The sequence below is a fragment of the Saimiri boliviensis genome, chromosome 8 (assembly GCF_048565385.1).
Source record: "Saimiri boliviensis isolate mSaiBol1 chromosome 8, mSaiBol1.pri, whole genome shotgun sequence".
NCBI classification, from domain to species: Eukaryota; Metazoa; Chordata; class Mammalia; order Primates; family Cebidae; genus Saimiri; species Saimiri boliviensis.
Window position 1 is genome coordinate 37,166,059 of NC_133456.1, and position 24,437 is coordinate 37,190,495.

At 37.2% G+C, this 24,437-nt stretch overlaps 1 protein-coding gene across 3 annotated transcripts in view; it reads left to right on the forward strand.

The window, feature by feature from the left end:
* The window catches only part of CCDC191 (coiled-coil domain containing 191), an 88,016-nt gene that overhangs the window by 16,437 nt on the left and 47,142 nt on the right, over positions 1 to 24,437 (forward strand). For all 3 annotated transcript variants that reach the window (XM_074404335.1, XM_039477455.2, XM_039477456.2), the window contains 4 exons: positions 3,417 to 3,595; positions 5,064 to 5,287; positions 8,374 to 8,527; positions 19,251 to 19,441. In XM_074404335.1, the coding sequence (XP_074260436.1) occupies positions 3,417 to 3,595; positions 5,064 to 5,287; positions 8,374 to 8,527; positions 19,251 to 19,441 (748 nt within the window). The remainder of the gene's footprint in view (positions 1 to 3,416; positions 3,596 to 5,063; positions 5,288 to 8,373; positions 8,528 to 19,250; positions 19,442 to 24,437) is intronic.

The window sequence follows — 24,437 nt, forward strand, 5'->3', positions numbered from 1 at the left end:
CTGTACAGCATATTATTTAATACTACAGGCGATGGTAACACAATGGTAAGTATTTGGGTGCCTAAACATATCCAACCACAAAAAGGTACAGCAAATGTACAGTATATAAAAGGTAAAAAATGGTACACCTGTACAGGGTATACCATGAATGGGTTTGCAGGGCAGGAAACGAGGGCAGTTGTAAGTAAATGTGAAGGCCTAGGTATTATAATACGCTACTGTAGACTTTATAAACGCTGTATACTTAGGATACATTGAATTTATAAAAACATATTTTTCTTTCTTCAATAATAAATTGACCATACCAAGTATTGGTAAGGATGTGGAAGAACTGGAATACTTCAATGTATTTATACTTCTTTATAAATTTTTAATTTTTTCTAACATTTTGACTCTTTTGTGACACTTAGCTTGAAACACATTGGAGAGCTGGACAAAATTTTTTTTTGTTCTATATCTCTTTTTCTATTTTTGAAATTTTAATTTTTTTCTTGTTAAAAAATGAAGACATAAACACACACATTAGCCTAGGCCTACGCAGGGCCGGGATCATCAATATCACTATCATCTTTTCTACATCTTGTCTCACTAGAAGGTCTTCAGGGACTATAACATGCATGTAGCAGTCATCTTCTGTGACAATTATTACCCTCTTTTGGAATACCCCCTAAAAGACCTGCCTGAGGCTGTTTTACAGTTAACTTTTTGTTGTTGTTGTTTGAGACAAGATCTCCCTCTGTTATACAGTGATAATCATAGCTCACTGCAGCCTTGAACTCCTGGGTTCAAGCAATCCTCCAGCCGCAGCCTCCCTAGTAGCTGGAACTACAGGTGTGTGCCACCACACCCAGACAGTTTTTTTTCTCTTTTCATAGAGACAGGGTCTTGCTTTGCTTCTCAGGCTGGTCTCGAACTCCTGGGCTAAAGCAATCCTCCCATGTCGGCTTCTCATAGTGCTGGAATTACAGGTGCAAGCCACTGTGTCTGGCCCAACTTTTTTATTTTTCTAAGAAGTAGGAATAGACTCTAATGATAAAAAGTATAGTATAGCATTTACATAAACCATTAACATAGTCATTTATTATCATTATCAAGTATTATGTACTGTATAAAATTGTATGTGATATCTTTTTTTGTGTCATATTCTAAGATTTTTTGAGAGTGCTCTATTTTATTTTAACTTATATTTTACGTCCAGGATACATGTGCAGGATATGTAGGTTTGTTAACATAGGTAGACATGTGCCATGGTGGTTTGCTACACAGACCAACTCGTAACCTAGGTATTAAGCCCAGCATCCATTAGCTATTCTTCCTGATGCTCTTCTTCCCCATGCCATCCATGACAGGCCCCAGTGTGTGTTGTTTCCTGCAATGTGTCCATGTGTTCTCATCATTCAGCTCCACTTATAAGTGAGAATTCAGTATTGTTTTGTGTTTTCTGCATTAGTTTGCTGGGGATAATGGCTTCTAGCTTCATCCATATCTCTGTAAAGGACATGATCTTGTTCCTTTTTATGGCTGCATAGTATTCCTCAAAGATCTAGAAGCAGAAATTCCATTTGACCCAGCAATCCCATTACTGACTATATACTCAAAGGAATAGAAATCATTCTATTATAAAGACACATGCACATGTATGTTCATTGCAGCGTGCACTATTCACAATAGCAAAGACATGGAATCAACCCAAATGCCCACCAGTAATAAACTAGATAAAGAAAATGTGGTACATGTGCTATACTTTTATATGACTGTTAGTGTGGTTGTTTTGTTTATACCAGCATCACCACAAACACATGAGTAATACATTGTGCTCTGACATGATGGCTACAACATCACTAGGCAATAGGAGTTTTACAGCTCCATTATAATCTTATGGGGCTACCTTTGTATACACGGTCCATTGTTGATGGAAGTGTTATCTGACACATGACTGTAATTAGAGACTTCAATACCCCACTATCCATAATCTTTGGAACAACTACAAAACATAATCAAGGAAGATGTTCAGTAACGTTAGTCATTAGAAAAGTGCAAATTAAAACTACAGTGAGTTACCTCTGCATATCTTAAAATGGCTTAAATTTGAAAGAGTGACCATACCAAGTATTGGTAAGGATGTGGAAGGATTGGAACACTTCTACACTGCTGCTGGGAATGTAAAATTGTGTAACCACTTTGGACAACAGTTTGATAGTTTCTTGAAAAGGTAAGCAGTTAGCTATAATATGATCCAGTCGTTCCACTCCCACTCATTTTCCTGACAGAAAAGAAAGCCTATGTTCTGTGAGCTGTTCATTTGTGGACTAAACAAACCATGGATCAGAAATATTTGGGAAAAAATAATTCCATCTTTACTGTACATGTACACTTTGTTCTTGTCATTATTCCCTAAACAATACATATAACAGGTATTATCATAGCATTTACATTGTATTGGGTATCATAAGTAGTCTAGAGATGATCTACAGTATAAGGGAGGATGGATATAGGTTATATACAAATGCTACACCATTTGATATTACGGATTTTTGAACCTCCTTGGATTTTGGTGTTCTCGGGAGGTTGTGGAACCAATCCCCTATGGAGGGATCACTGTACACAAATGTTCATGACAGCTTTATTTGCAACATCCAAAACCTGGAAGCAACTCAAATGTCTATCAACGAATGAATGAACAAATTGTGATATATTTATATTGTAGAATACTACTCAGCAATAGAAGGTGATAAACTATTGATACACACAACATGAATGAATCTCAAAATACTTGTGCTGAGTGAAAGAAGCTAGATCAGAAAAAGAATACAATGTATGTAAGTGTATGATTTATATAAAATTCTGGAAAATGAAAACTAATATATAGTGGTGCTTACTTGGAACAAAGTGGAGAGGGAGGAGTGAAAGGAAGAGATTACAAATCAGAATGAGGACCCTTTGTGGGCCGATGGATATGTTCATTATCTTGACTGTGGTAATGGTTTTACTAGCGTATGCATATATCAAAATTTATCGTAGACTTTAAATATTTGTAGTTTATTATGTGTCAATTATACCACAATAAAGCTTTTTTTCTTTCTTTCTTTTTCTTTTTTTTTTTTTTAAGCCCTAGAGTTCTCAAGATTGTTTAGATTGAAGTTCAAGGTTGTTTAGATTGAAATCTTTTAGATTTGGCAGTGAAGGTCTCTTTAGTGAGTTGGGTGAGGGCAATTCTTGGTAAGTGGAGCTTTTTACTTTTAGTTGGAAGTAATTACTGGGGGCTATACTCAACCAGTTGGCATTATCAGTTACTATTTATTGAACACTTGCAGCTTTGTATTTTTATTGTACTAGGATTCTTTATGTAAATATGAATATTATACTAACATTAATTTTTTTTTAATTTCCCTTTTTTGTTGTTCTGTTTCCCCCAGATCTATGTGGCTATTTGGAGGAGGAAGAGGAAAGTACCACCGTTCAAAAATTTATAAACCATCTGCTCCATAAAAATGTGGTAGATTCTGCAATGATGGAAGATCTTGGAAGGAAGGAAAACCAAGACAAGAAGCAGCAGAAGGATCCTCGTCTTACCATGGAGATGAGACATAAGCAGGTGGGAGGGAAAAACAAAATTAAAATGGATAACAGGAAGCAGTCTTTGTGTAACACATTTAATAAGCTTAAATAAAGACATAGGCTTTATTATGAAAAAGGGTGCCATCTGTGGTTTGGTTAGGAAGAATAAAAATAAAATATAAGAACTTCAGAAGAAAAATAATTCTCATAAACTGAGGGTAGGAAACAATTTATTTAAGAAATAGCCCAGAAAAGGGTGATTGATTTTGACCAAGAATATTGAGATAAACCTTATTAGTTTGAATGTGGTACTTCCTATTATAAACACCTAGATTTCGTGTGCTTAGAGTTTCATTTTTCAAATTGTAACATTAATATTATTAATATTCTGGAGAATGTTACAGGATAATTCCTTTCCAGACAACTGAAATTCACTCATTTTGTGATTATAATTTAAAATGGAAGACAGATCTGAATTGAATCAAGTTCAGCTGTTTTGAATTAGAAAAGCATGTGAGAACTTTCTTTTCTCCAAAGGGAATAGTAGGTTATTGCAAAAAAGACTGGTGTCTCAACACTTTGTAAAGGAGTGCCAGGGAATCCAGAACTAAGACTGAACCGGAATTAGTATCTGTACGTGTGTTTACCATCTTTGCATAACACTGAATTTCTGATTGCCAAATTTGAAAATAACTGCTTTAAATCATTCAATCAGGGTATATGTAATCAGCACTGGGGATGTTAGAGAAATGGGTAGAAGTATGATTCTAGTTTGGATTTATGACAAAAGGGAGGAGAGAAGATTCAATAAGATATATGGTCATTGTCTGGCAGTCTTATCAGAAGTCTTATCACAACTAGAGAATAAGATAAGGGTAAAGTTAGGTGAAGCAGGAAGGAAAGGACCTTTCCTTAATTCATAGCTACTCTTGCCCTCTAAAGGATAAATAGGTTTAAAAAACAATGAATGTGCTTGTTCATGTTTTTGATTTCCAAATATCATCCAGAATCACTTCTATATTTACCTAATAATAGAAATGAATGAAGGATTGTGGTATTCCTTAAGGCAGTAAATCACTGTTCTGTCATTCACAATATAATGTCCAAAAAAGTTCTGTTCTGCTTAAATTATAATTAGAATGCAGACAGGAACTAAGTATAATAAAAGCAGTAATGTACACCTTGGACAGTCTTACAGGTGAGAAATCATTACTAAATGAGAATCCAGAACTTGGGATCTCTGAGTCATTAGATTCTCAACTTTTCTGTGGTGTGGATCATTCCCAGATTGTTTGAGTCATCTTCATCTGATTTCATCTAAAATTTTATACTGGCCTTTTCCCAGTAAACAGATGAATTCCCCTTATCCTACCAATAAACAGTGGAGTTCTCAGCCAGAATATTTCAAACTGGTTGTATTCTGAACTTCAGAATATGTTGTAAGGCTTTTCAGATCCCTTTCTACTTGAAAGGCCATACTTCATCTTTATTATATTTACTTTAAGGTAAAAGAAAATCGCTTAAGACGTGAGAAGGAACTAGAGTGCCAGAGAATAGAAAAGGCCCTGAAAAAATCGGCCTTCTTGGAGGCTCAGTGTCTGGTGCAAGAAGAGAAGAAAAGGAAGGCTCTGGAGGCCAAGAAAGAGGAAGAGGAGATCCAAAAGGAGATGGTGAAGCTTCGGAGGGAAATAATTGAGAGGAGACGCACTGTGAAAGAAGCATGGAAAATGTAAGCCAGTATGATAAGCACTGTGGAGTTTCTCTGTTTAAGCAGTCATTTTAGAAGTGCTCTGAAGTTTTTAAAGTGCACAAACATTGCAATAACAAAACACAAAAGAGAAATCACTCACTATTCTGCCATCTTAACCAATTAACTAATTTCATTTTTCCATGTTTCCTCCTGGTCTTGATCCCTTTACATACTTAATTATAACCATAAATTACTTTTAATTTGTAATTCTACTTGTTGTAATTAACACATTGCCTGGAGTCCTGGGGTGTATATATTACTCCACCGTGTTTCTATACCGTAATTTATGTAATGGCCACCTCCCCATACTGGTAAACATTTCAGCTACTTCAGATTTTTCAGCATTATAATATTGCAGTGAGCATATTTAAACATAGAGCTTTTTCACTCTTTTGAATTATATTCTTAGAAAAATTCTTAGGAGTGTAATTTCTGAGTTAAATGACACAAGTCTTTTTCTGACTGTTGAAACATTGCCAAATTGCTTTCAAAATGGGTTGTATTTGTTTACCCTATCAGCAGCAGGTCAGTTTATACTACTTTTCTCAACATTGGGGAGTATAATCATTTTCAATATTTTTACACTTTTAATAGGTATTATATTGAGTAGTTTGCATTTCTTTGGTTAGATAATATTTGTAAGGTTGAACATGTTCAGTAATTGTGTCTTAGTCTGTTGTGAATTGTGTGTCTTATTTTCTGATAATCATACAGAAAGTCACCACTGCCTTACTGCCATGATAAAGAAAAAGAATATCTGAGATCAGAGGAAGATGAAAATAATCCTCACAGGATGTAGTACTGTTATCCATCCTCATGCAGAAAATGAGCTTCATAAGTGAAATAACTAATGTATTTATTCTGAGAAACAGCACTGATGCAGGAACTGCAAAAGTCTTGGAACAACGTGACTAAAGTGTCTGACTACTCAAACTGAGAGGCCGCAAAGACCTATTAAATAATCCTTTCCTCCCCCATCAGCCTACACAGCTTTCCCCTCTGTGTTCTTGATTGCTCTCATTCTACCTAATTTAAAACAGCTCAGCGGTGGACATGTGCTTTACTCCTTCAAGTGCCAGGCTGAGGCCTCCTCCAGGTGCCATTCCTTTCAGAAAGCAATCACTGGTGTTCTACTGAGTTCTTTCTAAGGTCAGCCTTGCTTTTCAGATTGTTCCCAAGCCCTGGAAAAACTAGGTTGACCTAAAATAAATTGTGAAAACAAGTAACATTTAATGGTAGTAGGATGCTCTGCTCACTGTGGGCACTCAACAAATGTTCACTGACCAGTCATTTCTTTTAAAAGTTAAGATTTTATCCATGTTTACAGTGAAACAGATAATATGTTCTACTTCTAGGTGGATGAACTGGTTTAAACTTTCCAGAAAGCAATTTGGCAACAAACAAGAGCCATAAAATAGTATTATCCCTTGACCTAGGAATTACAGCCTTAGGAAAACCACCCTAAGAAAATTGTCAAAAATCCAGATAAAGATTTATGCAGAAAGATAATTCAAATAACATTATTTACAATAGATGTTCATAAATATTGGAGAAATTGCTACATAATGGCTGTACAGTGAAACAGGACTGACATTTTTTTCTGGGTAGAAATATGGATGGCTTTCACGGGTGTGGTGGCACACACCTGTAACCCCAGCTACTTGGGAAGCTAAGGCAGGAGAATCACCTGATCCCAGGAGGTGGACGTTGCAGTGAGCCAAGATCATGCCACTGCATTCCAGCCTGAGCAACAAAGTGAGTGAGACTCCATCTCAAAAACAAAAAAGAAAGAAAGAAAGAAATATGGATGGCTTTTATACCTCTCCAGTTTTTCACAATGAGCAGATATTTCTTTAAAAACAGATATATTCTAAAGTTATTTTAGGAAATCAGATTCATGGTATTAGAACTGCATTTCTTTAACAATCACTATCCCCTCTCTGTAACCATGTAATATAACATTGTTACAGCATTCATAGTTTGGAAAAAGTCAATGAAATTTTTATTATTGATAGGTCTTTTAAACCTATTTGTAAGCTGTTTAAAGTTATATCTTTCAAGATTCTTATTAATTTCAAAGGGAAAAATAAGAATTCTGTAATGGAGAAGCCACCTTAACCAAGTGATGAAGGTTAACATCACCAGTAATGCAACATAACACTGTGTACCCTCTGTATCCTATATGAGAATGAACAAGAGAATATCTGTAGGGTATTCTGGCATCTTTCTGAATTTGAGTTTCCACAACTGTGAAGTAAAAGTTCCAGAAAGACCAGGTGACTAGCTGGTTTGTGGCCAGAGTTCTTGAATTCTGATTCCTGACTAGGTGCTATGTTTACCACATCATTAGCAGCATACACTTTATACACATACATACACCTGTGCAGTTAAATGCAGTACAATAAGAAGGCCATAGCTATGAGCTTGTTTGAATTGGTGAGCGAAAGAGGAACGGCCTGGATGAGGAAGAATAGATACGTGAGCGAAAAAGAGAATGACCAGAAAGATGAGCAACGAAGTTACTAAGGTAGTTCTGGTTACTCGCCTAAAGGCCTTTTCCTTCTTAAGTTCTGTTTTTTTCTCTTTTCAAAATTATTCTAGAGTCCATGCCCTCCTTATTGAGTAACACCTGATTCTTTTGTTATTCCTCTTTCAAGAAACCTTGTAAAAGGCCTTTTAGTAAGAATGTCATTCCTTTCTTACTTGAGAATCCTTTTTTCCCGTTATATGGGAGAGAATTTATGTCTGTATTACAGACTACCTAGCAGTTGTTAACTCTCAAATTTTGATCAAAGTATGGCTCAGTGTTCAACTCAATAAAAATACTAAAGTATCTATAATACTTTCTACTTTTCAAGGTACTTTATAACAATTTTATTTCATTTAATCTGTATTTTATAAAGAAAGAAAAGAAGCTCCAAAAAAATTACCCTACTATGTAATTTTAGAACCAGATCTAAAAATTTGTGTATTCTGAAGGAAAATTCAGTGTTTTTTCTACTGCAGTAGGTTGTAATTGCTCATCGTTAATTTTATTATAAATATATGCATTTTTTAATTGTTAGAGAGAAGAAAAGACAAGAAGAGAATTCTCAAAATAGTTCAGAAAAAGTCGTGTTTCAAAATACTCACATTCTTCTGGATGAGGAAAAAATGGCAAAAGAAAGAAAAAGGAAATTGAAAGAATTATTAATCCAGATTTTCAAGGAAGATCAACAGGTGGGAATTGCAATGTCTCTTTACTCAGCATTCTGTAGTATAAATGACAAAGAGCTCCATCTGAGATGGGATAAATATTAGGTCCAGCTGAACCTCATCACAAATACCAAAACTGCCCACAGTATTTATTCTGTGTGTCCGGCTGACCTGGTGAGCAGGGCAGTACATGAATCCCCTGTACTGAGGCTATTCTTTATATACTCTGGTGGGATCCTGGGAAATTACTGGGGTGAGGGAGGTAAACCGTGGGCTTCCAAAATCACCTCTTAAGAATAGCATTTAACTATTATTAACCTTAACTAAGGCAGCTCTCTGGCAATTTTTGAAAGCTTGACTTCCACTTTGACAGTTGTAAGGACCATTGTATTCTGGATTATTTAGAAGATACAAGAACTGGTTACTTGCCTTTTAGTAGCTCTGATCCTAAAGCAATGATACACTTATACCTGTGCTTTTCTTTTTAATGGTCTACATTTTATTTTACTTTTTCTCCCTTTCTTTTACTTTGTCTTTTTGTAAAAATAATTTGCTGATTTTTAATATAAAAGTGAATATCCTCTTCAGGCTACTTAAGCAGTTTTTTCAGTATAGTGGGGTTGATAAAAGTATGAATTTGGGGATTATAACATTTCAAGTAAAAGGATTTACTGGGCAGATTTGTAAATGAAAGGGTTAGATAAGAAAAGATAAATATGTATATTTCACATATCCTACAACACCCACCCCCAAGGCCTTAGGCATTGCTGAAATTGTGAAAGTTAATGAAATAAATATCTGAATGAGTGGATTTAGCAAGGGGAAAGAGAATGTTAGGAAGATACTGAGGGAGCTTGATAAATGTAGGAATAGACTTACAAAGGTCCTGAAAATCAATAACAGGAGTTTGAATATGATATGGATGACAAAGATATGAGGGGAAAAAGTGAAGTCGTCAAAGTGAGTTCTTAAAAGCCACATTTGATGGTGGCATTTTGAACTGATAAGAGGTTGTAATCAGTTATTAACCAACAAAAATTTGGTCAGAGTTTTGGCTTCAAGAAAACAGAGGGAAATGTAGTTGGAAGAAATGTAAGAGTTGGAATTAACATTTTGAGAAAGATTACAGAGACTTAGATTCTGCATGAGACAGATAGAATTAGTATTCCTCCTATAATAACAGTTCAGATTTCAAAGAGAAAATAAGAGAAACATATTCAGGGTGTCATCTTGAGAAAGCATAAGGAAAAAGTACCATGGTGTATTTCCCAACAAATTAGAGACAAATAAGATGTGTTTCCTAAAAAGTGTTTAAATTGTATTGCAGTCCACTGTACAATCATATACATTTTAGATGGAACTGCCAAATATGAATGTTAGACACATATGCAGAGTTTTACAAAATCAGTGGCCCATTTAAAACAGATTACTTAGTTTTAAAATATTTGACATGGAAAAGTTGCAAAAATAGTGCAGAGTTTTCTGAATACCCTTCACCCAACTTTTCCCAGTGTTAATATTTTACATAAGCATAGTATAATTATCAAAACTAGAAAATTAGCATTGGTTCGTGCCATTAAATACCATGAACTAAACCACAGACCCGATGAGAATATCACCAGTTTTTTCCACTAATGTTCTTTCTCTGTCCCAGGACTCAGTCCATCATTTCATACTGCATTTATTACATCTCTTTAGTCTCCTCCAGGCTGTGACATTTCTTTAGTCTTTCCTTGTCTTTTATGATCTTGCCATTTTTGAAGAGAACTGGTCAGGTATTTTGTAGAATTGTCTCTCGTTTTGGGTTTTCTGATGTTTTCTCCCCCTTGCTTAAGGTTATGCATTTTTGGTAAGAGTGCTATTTAGACATGATACTGTGCCCTTCTCAGTATATCCTAACAAGAAGGACATAATTACTGCTGTTAACTTCAATCACTTGGTTAAGGGTGTGTGCTGGGTTTCTCCATTGTAAAGTTGCTGTTTTTCCTTCTCCTTGTCTTTCAGGAGATACCCTGAAGCTAAGAAAATATTTTGTTTCTCTTTAAACTGTCACCCATTAAGGTTAACATCCATTGGTGGCTCTTGCCTGCAACGGTTATCAATGTTATATTTGTCTAATGGTGATTTTTGTGTTTCCTTCATTTCTTCTATATTTATTAATTGAAATTCTTCTAGAAGGAAGACAGTCCTTTCTACTTCATCTATGTGTGTATGTATATATGCATGTATTCATTCACTTATACAATTGTTTTATTTAGTATGAGCTCATTGATATTTATTTTATGGGTTATAATTTACTATTGTTGTTTACTTGGTTACTCAGATCATTTCAATTTTGTCTATTGGGAAACCTATCACGTTGGCTCCTTTGTTTTTTCAGCATGCTTCTGTCCTATTTTGGACACTTCCTTTTTTGTTGGCACCACAAGATACTTTAGGCTTATCTTGTGTTTTCCCTGTCCTCACCCTGGAATCAACCACTTCTACATGGAACTTTGATTCCTTTTACTAGAAAAATGGTCTTTGGAAGCCAAGATCTAGGCACTAAGTATGTTCACTGCTACTGAAGTGTTATTTTTTTCTAGGCCTTCTCAGCAGACAGAGCTAGAATATATATAGATATATATATAGATATATGTATGTATGTATGTATAGTAACATACATACACATTACATTTATTTCTGTGCCTATCGTGTACATATTAAAATCCATGAGTTCAGGAATACAAGGTTCATGTTATTCTCCCTTTCCTTATTTGTAACTTACTTCTGTATCTATCAATCTACATATGTATATATAAATATATATGTACAATAACTGAATTTATAATATCATCAAGGATAATCCAGCACCACAGGTTTCAGTGTAGTCTTCCATCTTGTTCACTTGTCACTTCTTTCTCTGACACTGAGAAACATGGCTCTTATTATCTCTATTATATTTACTTATGAGGGTAATCCTACTACACTATAAAAATAGTTTTAGAATTGCTAACCCATACCACAGTGGAAATAAATTCACTAAAGCAAAATATTGTGCAATTATTTTTGGTTTTAGCTTTACAGTATTCAGTCAAAATATTGTTTTCCAAAGTTACTTAGGTGAGTTCTTTTCTTCCCTTCTTCAGTGTAATTATGTTATTCATTTGTAATATGGTTAGTTGATCTCTAGATTTTCCCCAGCATATATGGGTATAACATGGTAAAAATACATCTACCAGCCTCCTCAGGCTCTTACATAGAACTGGCTGTAGATAGGACTGTCCTCCAATAAAGGCCACAGGCATAGGCAGGCCTTCTAGGCTCATTATCTTTGTCCCAGCTCACATTCAGCTCTAAAGGAGCCTGAAGCTGCCTTGAGTAATGAAACTTCAATACTCAGCAGCCTAGGTGTGACCACAGGTTTAAAACAGGAAAATGCCTGGCTGCCTTGCAGGGAGTGGCTAGATAACTGGAAGCTCTTGTCAGCACCCTCAGAATGTTTCCCTGGTACGAACCCTATAGAAACAGCTGTGTGGAATATTTGCAGGAAGGCTTTAAAAAATCTGTTTTTAGGAGTTGCTATAGTTTAGATTCCTTTAATTCCTGTAATTGTTTGTGCTTTAATTCTGGATTTTATTTGTTCCACCCGAAGTATCTCTTAACATCTTACTTGGGCCACGTTATTTAATATGAGGCTTTCTGAGAGAAACAGTGCAGGCTCTCTTATCAACAGAGAAGTTCAGATGCAGCACTACTGATGCATCTTTTCTACACATGTCATTGCAAGGTCTCTTTGTCTTGTCAAAAACATCTGTTTTTTTGTATAGAAGCTTTCTATTTCCAGCCTATCCTATTTTCTCTTTGATCTTACAGTGAAATCTCTTGGGGGAGATTCAGCAATCCATGTGTCACTGCTAATTAGCAGAAACAACAAGGGATTAACTATGAAATTCTTACATTATTTGGAAAATGGCCTTCTTAATTCTCATCCTATTCTGAAATACATTTTGGTTTTCTTAATAAGATTAGAGACTCTATGATCTTTCTTGCATAGGAAAATTGAAGAGAAAAATAAAATGGGTGGTACTAACCTACCTCTTAATTCTCTGGGGGAAGGTTTTGGGTTGCCTACTTGGATTTTTCTGTTAAATAATAAAATAATAATTCAAAGAAATTATCATTAAAGTGATGCTTGTGGCACAGCACCTTCCAAAAGTCCACCTCAAACTAAACCAAGGAAATGTAGAGATACTGTGTATGGAAAAGAAGTCTGGATTTTTTTTCTCTGACAGAATGACGAAAACCGTAGTTAAATATCTCATTTATATACCATGATTCCTTTCCAAAGATCTTAGTTTTATCAGGACTGCCTACACATCGCTGAGGCAAAACCATTTCTGGGCTGACACATAGCAACCATCCTCTCAGCAATGTTGTCTTATGTTTGGGGAGGGAAATAAAAGAAAAGCCTCTTTAGAAATAAAGCAACAGAAAAAGAGAAATGCTAGCACATGCACGAAGGTTACGGGGATTCATTTAACTCTCCCTTCTAGGTTTATTGCCAAGGGCAATGTGTGGTATACATTTTAAGAGGAGTTTAAAGCATTATTATATTTTACTTCATGTAGCCAACTCTGTAGAAATTTTCCATCTAAAATGTTATCAGTTTTGGTAAGGAAATTGTTGATTTTGTTTTGTTCTTTCTTTCCTCACCCCATAAGTAACCCAGACGTCCCATTCTCACAGAGGGGACAGGGAGGGCCAGTTTGCCTAAATATTGTGCTGGTGTTTTGCATTTCAAAGTTCCATGAAGTCTTTTTTATTACAGAGCTTCCTATTTTTAAATATATATTTTTTGTCTTTCAAAAAGAAAGTACTGATTACATTTTGATTTTTTGAAAATTGAGAGGTTTTAGCATAAATGAAGCCCATTGCTTAAAATTGTATATAGTAGAATATTTTCCCCCTAAACACTAGACATTTCAGGTGAATATTATAACGGTCTCAAGAGCCATGTGGGTGAGGAATGAAAGACATCATGTCATTGTCTTACTGTCACACTATCTTGGAGGTGAATCAAGCATTTGTCTGATACATTCTGAAGTAAGCTGTGTTCTTGGCATAGTTTGTGTGTGTGTTTGTGTGTGTGTGTGTGTGTGGGTGTGTGTGTGTGTGGCCAAGGATGAAGGGTGGACAGGTAACAGGGATTTTGGTAGAGATGGGAGAGAAGATCTCTAAGGCACATCAAGAAAGAAGGGAAAGAGAAGGTGATGGGGAGTCGTATAGATCTGCCTTTTCTACAGACCTGAGGTCATAAGAACAGATAGATGTTCAGGGTGTTGGGAAAGGAGCCGTATTATAATGAGTGGTCAGGTGATAGGCTACATTGTGGTCATTCTTCTATAAAGAACCCAGAGAATTTTATTGATTAAGTATTTACTGTTTGGTGAGACTAAGGAATTGCTTCTTGAAATTCTGTTTCAAGAGTGAAACAGCATAACTATCAGATAATTACCTCAGTATTATCAATGGAAACTCTTTAGCAGAATTAAGAACTTATAAAATGACCTTATGTAAGTAGTACATATTGACACATTTATGAGTAACATGATACAATATGTGATTTGTTTTTTAATTCTTCAGAAAAAATTGGTGAGGGAGAGATGAAACAAGATTGGCAGAATGTTGTTAACTTTTGAAGTTGGGGAAAGGTTTATTTGGTTCTACTTTTAGATTAGTGATAGGATTTGGGTTTTTTTTTTTTTTAAGTTTAAATGAGGAAGGAGAAAAAATTTTAATGTAGAAGTAAAATGAGCATCACATCTTCCAGGATATAGCAAAAGTAGTTTCTTTGTCTGTAGCCAGGGGTAGCGTTTCACGTGGCAGTGGTTGTAAAAGTTTAGGCCTTTAGGCTTTTCCATGGAACCCAGCAGTGAGTTCAGATCTTAGCACTGTGTTCTGGGAATTCAATGTATTTTCTCTAATGCAATTAGTTGTAATAGTATATATAGTTGGGCGTGGGGTTACCATGATTTCATCTTTTTTTTGAAGTAAAATTACAAAAATCAGGAATAGGGTGGGTCACAAGGTGTTGCTTTTTCGTGATTTCCTCTCTTTTCTTTGGGGTAAAATTATGAACATCAGAATAGGATGGGTCACGGGGTATTGCTTTTCCATTGTAAAATTTAGTACTGCACTTCCCACTGGAGATTTATTTTGCCATGACAAAGATCCTTCTCTCTCTAATCCCCAGGGACTTCATAGCATCTGTGGGGTCTTTTGCCTAGCCATAGTAACCCCCAAATGAAAAGAGAAGTTGGAGATTGCTCCCTTTTGTAGCAATAGTGTTTCTGTTCTTTTGGCCTGAGAGCAGCAAGGAGTCACTTAGAGGCCTGGGTTGGAATGTAGCTTTCTTCCTGACATTTGAGTCTTTGTCAACTCCCCTGGACCATTAGTTGCACCAAAGTTAGTTCCATTCAGCAAAAATAAATTGTAAACTTGTTGACATTTTTGTCCTCTTAATAATTCATTGTTTATTTTTCTATGATGGAGAATTTTGATGCAATTATCACTGAGCTTTCTGACAAAAGAGAAATAGCTGAGGAATTTTGATGAGTTACCCACTTCATTAATCAGAACAAGCATCTCTAGTGACAGGGTTAGAATTACAATGAAGATTAGATAGCAAATTGCTGTTCTACCTAACGTCAATCATTCCTGGTGACAGTAGTATGATTGCACTTCAGGGAAGAGCTTTTCTTGCCAAAAGAATGAGGGCAACTCCAGTGCAGGTAATAAATTTAGCAGAGTGAGCTGTCATTTCTTCTCTTCAGCGGAATCCTTAACAACCAAATGATGTACTGTGGATATTTTGTGGGAAGGGGACACAGTTTCATTTTAAAACTTTCTAAATTTCACCAGGCAGTATTTTATTTTAGATATTGTTATAGATAGGTACTTAGGAATGGTTCTTCTACAGTGACTTTCTGGAATTTTATTTACCTATACCAAGCTTAATTATTACCACAACTATGATAAAGAAATGATGGAAATTAGCCTGTGTTTGAAAATCAGAAATAAAAACATGGTACAAAAATAAATGAACTAGGAAAAAAATGGAGGGAAATCAGACTAGTTACCTGGCTAGTTAGAACCTAAGTTCTTCTGGCTTAAATAGAACTTATGTATTCCTCTTCCAACCCAGTTGTGGTTTTAAAAAGCAAAGGGATAGAGCGCTATGGTAGTTCGAAAGTATAGAAAACTAACAAGGAGAAGCAGGCCTGGGAGGCAGCAGGAAGTAAGCTGGGGGCGGGGGGAGGAATAGAAAGAATAAATAGTTCAGGTCTGTGGAAGTGTGCCACCCTTCTAAATAAAAACAGAGCTAGCATCTTCTTCCAGAGAAGATGGAACTGAGAGTATATTCCTTTCCCATATATTTTCTTCCAAGCACATTTATGGGACTCCTGTTTACCTGGATCATGTTCGCTATGAATCAAGAATAATGAAGCAGCTATTCTTGATTGATACTTTTTTTTTTTAATTAAAATTTTAATGGGATTGCTTTTGTTGAGCAGGCAGGGAAAACAAAACAAGTCAATTTCAAGAAAGTAGTTGCTATAAGGGTCTGTCACTTTGCTCTTGTTAGCTTCTTTGTGGTGAAACTGAATTATAGGCCTTTAAAACTGATCATTTTGCTCTCAAAGTCTCAACATAAGTCTCTTTAAAGAAGCATATTGACTATAGAATTTATAAACTCAGGGCCGGGCATGGTGGCTCACTCCTGTAATCCCAGCACTTTGGGCGGATCACCAGGTCAGGAGATCAGGACCATCCTGGCCAACATGGAGAAACACCATCTCTATTAAAAATACAAAAAATTAGCTGGGTGCAGTGGCGGGCACCTGTATTCCCAGCTACTTGGGAGACAGAAGTAGGAGAATAGCTTGAACCAGGGAGTCGGAGGTTGCCATGAGCCGAGATCACGCCACTGAACTCCAGCCTGGTGACAGAGCAAAACTCTGTCTCAAAAAAAAAAGAATTTATAAACTCAGAATTTCCCCTCCTACATTCAGATATGTTCCTAACCAATGTGGTTTTTTTGTTTATTTGTTTGTTTGTTTGTTTGTTTTCCACAGTACATTATGTATGTCATTTTCTTTTACTGTAAAAGCAGCAAAAAATGTGCCCCTCTTTTTTAGGAGAGATTTTTTTGCCTAATAGATTAGAATCATCAGGATGCTGGAATGTTTCCATTTCAGCCTTTGGTGTACCACTAACTTTTTAACTTGTGATTTTAGCATTAAACCTTTCTCTACTTGAAGTTTTAGCTTGGTGAAGTAAATCATAATAATAACTACAATCTTTACTTTATAATGATGGTTTAAAAATTAATAATAGCACATGTAAGATGCTTTGAACTTTACAAAGAAAAGGAATGTCAAAAGCAAAAGATACTATTAACAGTGTTGTTATTATCAAGATGGATGTTTGTACTATTTCATCGTTTGAAATAATCCTGGAGTTAAAATTAGAGATAGCTACACAGAGAATATTTTACCAGGTCATTTAAGAGGAATCTCTTAAAGAGATCTGGTAAACAGACACAAAACATTTTCTTTCGACCATGATACACAAGTTAACATCATTTCTTTTTTCTTGCTGTGTTTTGTGGAACAGGTAAACAAATGATGTAAAAGGCATATTCTTCAACCTGGCAGCTGTATCTCTTCTCCCTGTTATAACTGAAAGAGTATCTAGTATTCAGCAAATCTCCTTTCCTTCCTTTCTCCCTTCCTCCCTTTCATCCCTCTTTCCAAGAGCTCTAAGGTGAAGGTCTAGAAAATACGTCGTCGTTTTATGGAAAGGGCTTTTTAAAGCTTGCCATGGTTTATCCTAATGAGAAATTATAATGAAGAATATTGTTTAGTTTGTCTAAACAGGAATATAAACTAATACCCTCTTTAGAAAACATTTCTGGCCAAATGGGCTATTTCTAAGAATTCTAGTATATGCTTTCTTTTTTTTTTTTTTTTTTTTTTTTTTGAGACGGAGTTTCGCTCTTGTTACCCAGGCTGGAGTGCAATGGCGCGATCTCGGCTCACCGCAACCTCCGCCTCCTGGGTTCAGGCAATTCTCCTGCCTCAGCCTCCTGAGTAGCTGGGATTATAGGCACGCGCCACCATGCCCAGCTAATTTTTTGTATTTTTAGTAGAGACGGGGTTTCACCACGTTGACCAGGTTGGTCTCGATCTCTCGACCTTGTGATCCACCCGCCTCGGCCTCCCAAAGTGCTGGGATTACAGGCTTGAGCCACCGCGCCCGGCCCTTAGTATATGCTTTCTTATGTTGTTGGTCTTTTGATTGATATATCCTCCCTCCCTATAACCTCTGAAAAGTAGAGGTCGTATCTTAAACAATTTTGTGCAGAGTCCCCAAAGTGAAACACAGTGATGGTTGCTTAGTAAATGCTGAAATGATGAAAGTCAAGTATTTTTATAGGAATGAAGCAATAAATAGCAGTTAATATTTGCCTGATAAATCTGGCAAGTCTTTGAAACCAGTCATCAGGCATCCCCCATACTTCCCATGAAATCACTTTCTATGAGGTTAGTTTTTGTTTTAATGCTCCCCACACTCAGTGCCACTGTCAGATTTACTGTTCCCATTTATGGGTCCTATTCCCTTCTCTCAGGAGGCTCACAGACTAGGGGAAAATGGTAAACTGGTGACGATGATACAGTGTGATGGGTGTTTTGACTGAAGAAAGCATAGATTGCTATAGGAACACAGTGGATGGGCAGTTACATTTGGGTAGAGGGATTGGTAATGGCTTGGCTTCCTGAGAGAGGTGACTCCTGAAGTAGTCCGGCAGAGAGAGGGAAGAAAACAGGAACACAGAAATTAGTATTACGTTGGTGCAAAAGTAATTGCAGGTTTTGGCTATGAAAAGCAGTGGCAAAAACCGCAATTACTTTTGCACGGACCTAATATGAATTAGGAAAGTATGAATTGGCAAGGTTGGTGTTAAGGCCAAAAGTAGAAAGTAATTTGACCTACAAGGAATGTAAAGTTTGCTGAAAAGAGAGAAGGTATAGGCAAGGACTAGGTCTCAGTGATTTTCTTAAACTAGGATCGTGAGTAAAGTACTACTCTGGGGACATCCGCGGGATCAGTAGACCTTGTCTAATTTGCTGTCAAATACATATAGTGGAAGATGATAGGCAGCCTGAACCGCTAGTGTATCTAGACTCGCCAAAGCCCTAAAGTGGTCCATGGTAGCCCAGCTGGTTTTGTTGTTTATAGCTGTCTAATTCTCAGGGACCAGAGACTCCATCCCGTCTTCCTGGAATCTCCCAGTTCACTTGTGTAGGACACTAGTGGTATCTGAAACGGTAAAGAATTAAATGGTTGGTATTTTGAGCTCCAAGACAGCCTGGCAGGGAGGGTCCCTTTGGAGCAGGTTTTCAAGCTTCTCAGGCCCCTTGGTTCATGTCTTAGATGTGACTTATTCCAGATATCCCCATGGGACTGGTGCCTTACAATGAGAATGAAGTATTTTAGTTTAAGTTGTGAGGATGCCTCAATTGCATGACTTGAATATTCCTTGTCTCTGTTAGCACAAAGGAATTGTGCTTTGTCTCTTCCCTTCCATTAAAACAACAGTTCCTAGATTTGTTTTAAATAAGTGTGAGGGAAAAATCTGAAGAGAGGGCTGTCAGTGACACAGTACTGATGGGTGGTGATTTTCCTAATGTTTCCACTGCAGTGTCAAAAACGGTATTTCTCTGCCTGGCACAAGCTGATTCTTGATGATAGGATTAAGCTAGGGAAAGCTGGGACCCTGTCTGACTGGAAGATTAATCTGAAGATCCTGCGGGCCTGGAGAGACTACACAAGATCCCAGAAGTTGGAGCGGGAGACTCAAGCCTTGGAAAATGATCTTAGGGAAGAAAACAGGTATCATTATTGTAAAAATCCTTCTACTATGTTTATCTAGGATCTTTTCCTCCTGAAGAAACCAGAAATAAAGTTTACAGATGCTGACTAGAATAATCTTACCCACTTATAAAATATGGTAATCATAGTTTTTCTATGTTACATCTCAAACTAGAAAATTTTAACTGAAAATTATAAGTAAACAAAGTGATTTAAATATACTAGCCGGGAGCAGTGGCATGTGCCCGTAATCCCAGCTACTCAGAAGGCTAAGGCAGGAGGATTACTTGAGCCTAGGAGTTTGAGACCAGCCTGGGGAATGTAGTGAGACCCTGTCTCCAAAAATATAAAATACAATATACATTATACATGATTTTCTTTCTTTAAGGGAAGCAAATATTAGGATTTCCCCTTGCTTTTTGGTGTAGTAGCATTGCACCTTGGACCACATTACAATTCAAAAGAGGGTGTTTGGCTTGTATGCCAATAATTCTCATTCATAGAAATCACTGTCTGTACATAAAATGTTAATTAAGGACACAGAGAACATCCATCTGGGAGGGCCAACCTGCCAAGAGTGATTCCTCCCACTCTGCCATCTTTTGTTCCACACCTTATTTAGAGGTTTTTTGACACCTTTATATCAGCTCCTTCTTATACTGTGAATGATACAAAATTCTGTCTTCAAATGAGGCTTTCTTTATTCCATCACATTAAAATCAAATAATTTTCTTATTATTTACAAGTTCAAGTTTGCATTCTTGAATCAAAATCTCAGATGTAAAACGAACCATTTGTTTTTGTTTTTATTTCTTCTTAAAAAAAAAAAAACGTGGGCCGGGCGCAGTGGCTCAAGCCTGTAATCCCAGCACTTTGGGAGGCCGAGGCGGGTGGATCACAAGGTCAAGAGATTGAGACCATCCTAGTCAACATGGTGAAACCCCGTCTCTACTAAAAATACTAAAAATTAGCTGGGCATGGTGGTGCGTGCCTGTAATCCCAGCTACTCAGGAGGCTGAGACAGGAGAATTGCCTGAACCCAGGAGGCGGAGGTTGCGGTGAGCCGAGATCACGCCATTGCACTCCAGCCTGGGTAACAAGAGAGAAACTCCGTCTCAAAAAAAAAAAAAAAAAAAAACAACAACAACAAAAAACATGACGTATGTGCAGAACGTGCAGGTTATTACATAGGTATTCGTGTGCCATGGTGGTTTGCTGCACCTATTGACCCATCCTCTAAGTTCCCTCCCCTCACCCTCCACCTCCCAACAGGCCCTGGTGTGTGTTGCTCCCCTCTCTGTGTCCATGTGAAGGAACCATTTGTTTACTTGGGTGTTTGGGAGAAATTCATGTTTTTATGTGTAATCACTTCTCTACTGGCAATTCTGTCATTCATTCAGTATGAAAAATTACATAAATGATAAATGGAAGTATTGTTATGTAAAAGGGCATGGTTCCCCTTAAAGTGGTGCAATCCTGTAATAGCATCAGGTCCTGGAGACTGGTGCATGGCCCATTGTCCTCAAAGAACTCACAGTTGTATGGGCAAAACAAGATCTGGAGACTCTACAGGTATTGAGGAGTATTGTAAACTGAATAATACATCTCCATCTGCTGCTGAGAATATGGCAAGACTGTGTAGCTGTGGCTAAGGAGGTTCCTGAAGAGTGCCAGGAAAGGCTTTATCAAGAAGATGGGTCTTGATCTGAGCTCTTCACGGTAAATAGGATGTTCCCAGGTAGAGATGGGGAGACTGGGATGATGGCATGAAGTATAGCCATCTGGATTGGCTGGAGATTATCAAACGTGGTTGTCAGGTTCATCAACTTCTGAACAGCCTTGAATACCAGGACATGGAGTTAAGGTAGTCTTTGGTAAATGAAGGTGAATCCTTGAAGGTTTTTTAAGCAAGGGGGTGACCTAGTCAATTTCCTTTTCCTGTGATATGCTGGGAGAAATCTTTGGTGGAAAAAAAAAAAGAGGCCAACACAGAAAACTCTCCCTTAGTTTGTTTCCAAAATCTCAGGACATAGCGATTGATGCAAGGAATTAGGATGATAGCTTACTCAGAAAGGAATAGCTGGCAGAATTTACTGGATAAAGAAGGAAAACGGGTTGTAAAATGGATGCAATGTGAGGCATAAAATGGGTGGAAACTTAGATGTTGAAGTTAAAAGTGGCCTATGCGATTTATATGCTAGAAGAAACTTGTATAAGGAAAATCTGGAAAATTTAAGATTCCATTCCAATTAAACTGTTTAAATATAAAAGCACTAAATAAGGATTTCATAATAGCATAATGTGCCAATTTTTTTAAAAAAGATCTTCTCAGAACTTTTTGTCTTGTGTCTGTGAATTATTTTCAGGTGACTATTTTTAAATGTTTAGAATGGATACTAAACATTTTTTAACTGCCAAGAGTTAGAAAATATTTAACTTATAATAATTTTTTACTATAAAGCTTTAGAGCAAAAAAATATATCCCAGAGCAGGAAGGCATCTCAAGGATCATCTGATCCAGCCCCTCATTTTACAGATGATAAAGGTAAGGCCCAGAGACAGTAAGTGTCTTAATATCACAAAGCAAAGAGCAGCCTCAGTGGACACCAAATCCATACTTGTTGAATAATAAGCAAGTCAGGGAACAAATGAGGAATCAGTTGCTTCCTCTCCTGCAATTTAACTTGATAGAGTTTTTAAGCATTCTTTGTAAATAGAGAGCTCAGGGATAGGGAGCATTTATTATCATGGTTACTATGGAAACTTAGCTCCGACCAGATTGACAAAACACAGGTGATTGTGTGGTTCACTCACCTGGACATTACTCATTGTGTTCATTATTTAAATGTCAGTGGTATCCTCATCCTCTAGTTCCCCACACCGACATTTGTGTTTGCCACCTGGATTTCTGCTCACTGGCCTGTCCGCCATGCAAGCCCTGATTTGTGGGCTTTTTACTTGCCCCTTCCTTTCTTTCTGTTCTTCCCACTTTCTCTCTGAAGCAACCACAAATCACTCTGTTAGTATTCATAATTTACCAACCATCTTTCCTTATTGAACCTCTGCCTGGTCTCACTAGCAATCCAAGGATTGATCAACTTATTTCTCTACGGTGGCTCAAGCCTGTAATCCCAGCACACTTTGGGAGGCCGAGGCGGGTGGATCACGAGGTCAAGAGATCGAGACCATCCTGGTCAACATGGTGAAACCCCATCTCTACTAAAAACACAAAAAATTAGCTGGGCATGGTGGCGCGTGCCTGTAATCCCAGCTACTCAGGAGGCTGAGGCAGGAGAATTGCAGGAGGCGGAGGTTGTGGTGAGCCAAGATCGCGCCATTGCACTCCAGCCTGGGTAACAAGAGTGAAACTCTTGTCTCAAAAAAACAAACAAAAAAAAACTTATTTCTTCTAAAAATTCGTCTTGCTTTTCCAAATAGGAGTTGTGGTCACTCTGTTTTTGTTCATCTTTATTATTATTTTTTTTTTTTTTTTTTTTTTTTTTTTTTTTGAGACGGAGTTTCGCTCGTTATCCAGACTGGAGTGCAATGGCACGATCTCGGCTCACCGCAACCTCCGCCTCCTGGGTTCAGGCAATTCTCCTGCCTCAGCGTCCTGAGTAGCTGGGATTACAGGCACGCGCCACCATGCCCAGCTAATGTTTTTGTATTTTTAGTAGAGACGGGGTTTCACCATGTTGACCAGGATGGTCTCAATCTCTTGATCCCGTGATCCACCCGCTTCGGCCTCCCAAAGTGCTGGGATTACAGGCTTGAGCCACTGCGCCCGGCCTCATCTTTATTATTTTAAAAGAGATCGTGGTGGCTGGGTGAGGTGGCTCACGCTTGTAATCCCAGCACTTCGGGAGGCCAAGGCGGGCAGATCACTAGGTAAGGAGTTCAAGATGGCCAATATAGTGAAACCCCGTCTCTACTAAAAATAAAAAATTTTAAAAAGTAAAAAGAAGTCATGAAGTTAAATTTTAAAATTTCCTTACAATATTGTGATGGAGATTCAACATTAACAAATATTTCCAAACTCTGAGAATTTACTTCCTAATACAACAAAATTCTAGTACACACACTAAATTAGACCCTTTGACATGGTGGTATTTATCTTTGAACTGCGTATTCAATTTCCTTAGCGTGTTCACTTTGGAAAGTTGGTTCCAGATCCTCCATTCCTCCTCTCCCCCTTTCTCTCTGCATTTACAGCTACCACCAGACAAAATTGGGAAAAAACAGGGTTTGTTTTCAACATCTGCACCAAAATCTCACAAATCACTACTAAAGAATTTACTCATGTAAGCAAATACCACCTGTGTCCCAATGACTTACGGAAAAGTTAAAATAACAATTAAAAAAATCTTCTGCCAGCCCTTCCTGAGCCCCGGCTTCCCAGATTTCTCAATTCTTTCCCGAGGGCACATCTCTGCCCGTCTCTATATTAACCGCCACAGTCTTTAATCCTGCCTTCTCTTGCACCAGTGCCCTGGGCCTTTCCTGGAACATGCTTTCATATCTTCCCTTTGTCCCTCAAGCCCATTCTTTCTTTGTTACTGTAATTCTCACTTGATATGTTATCCCTCCTGGGAATTTTTTTTTTTTTTAATTTTATTTTAACAGGCACTGTCAGGAAAAAGTGCCCAAAATGGGAGTGATAGAGATTTGGGGGTATTGTGGCAGGCCAGTGAAAATAACTGGCCCTTTGACATTCTTCAGACCATCTCATTCATTTGTTCATTCATTCATTCTGTTTGATTAAAATAAATTCATTCAGTCAACCAGCTTTGCTGATGCTTAATGGATACTAGATCCTCTTCTAAGTCCTGGAGATAGGATGGGGAAGCAAAAGTATTAAACATTGTTGCCTTCTAGGAGTTTTGTATCTAAATGGGGAAGTTAAAAATTGTACCCAAATATTTAAAACAATTGCAACAGAAGACACCATAAGATAAATACTTAGGAGTGACATACACTTGACATCCTTCATTATAATACCCTGAGGAGTTTTCTAAAA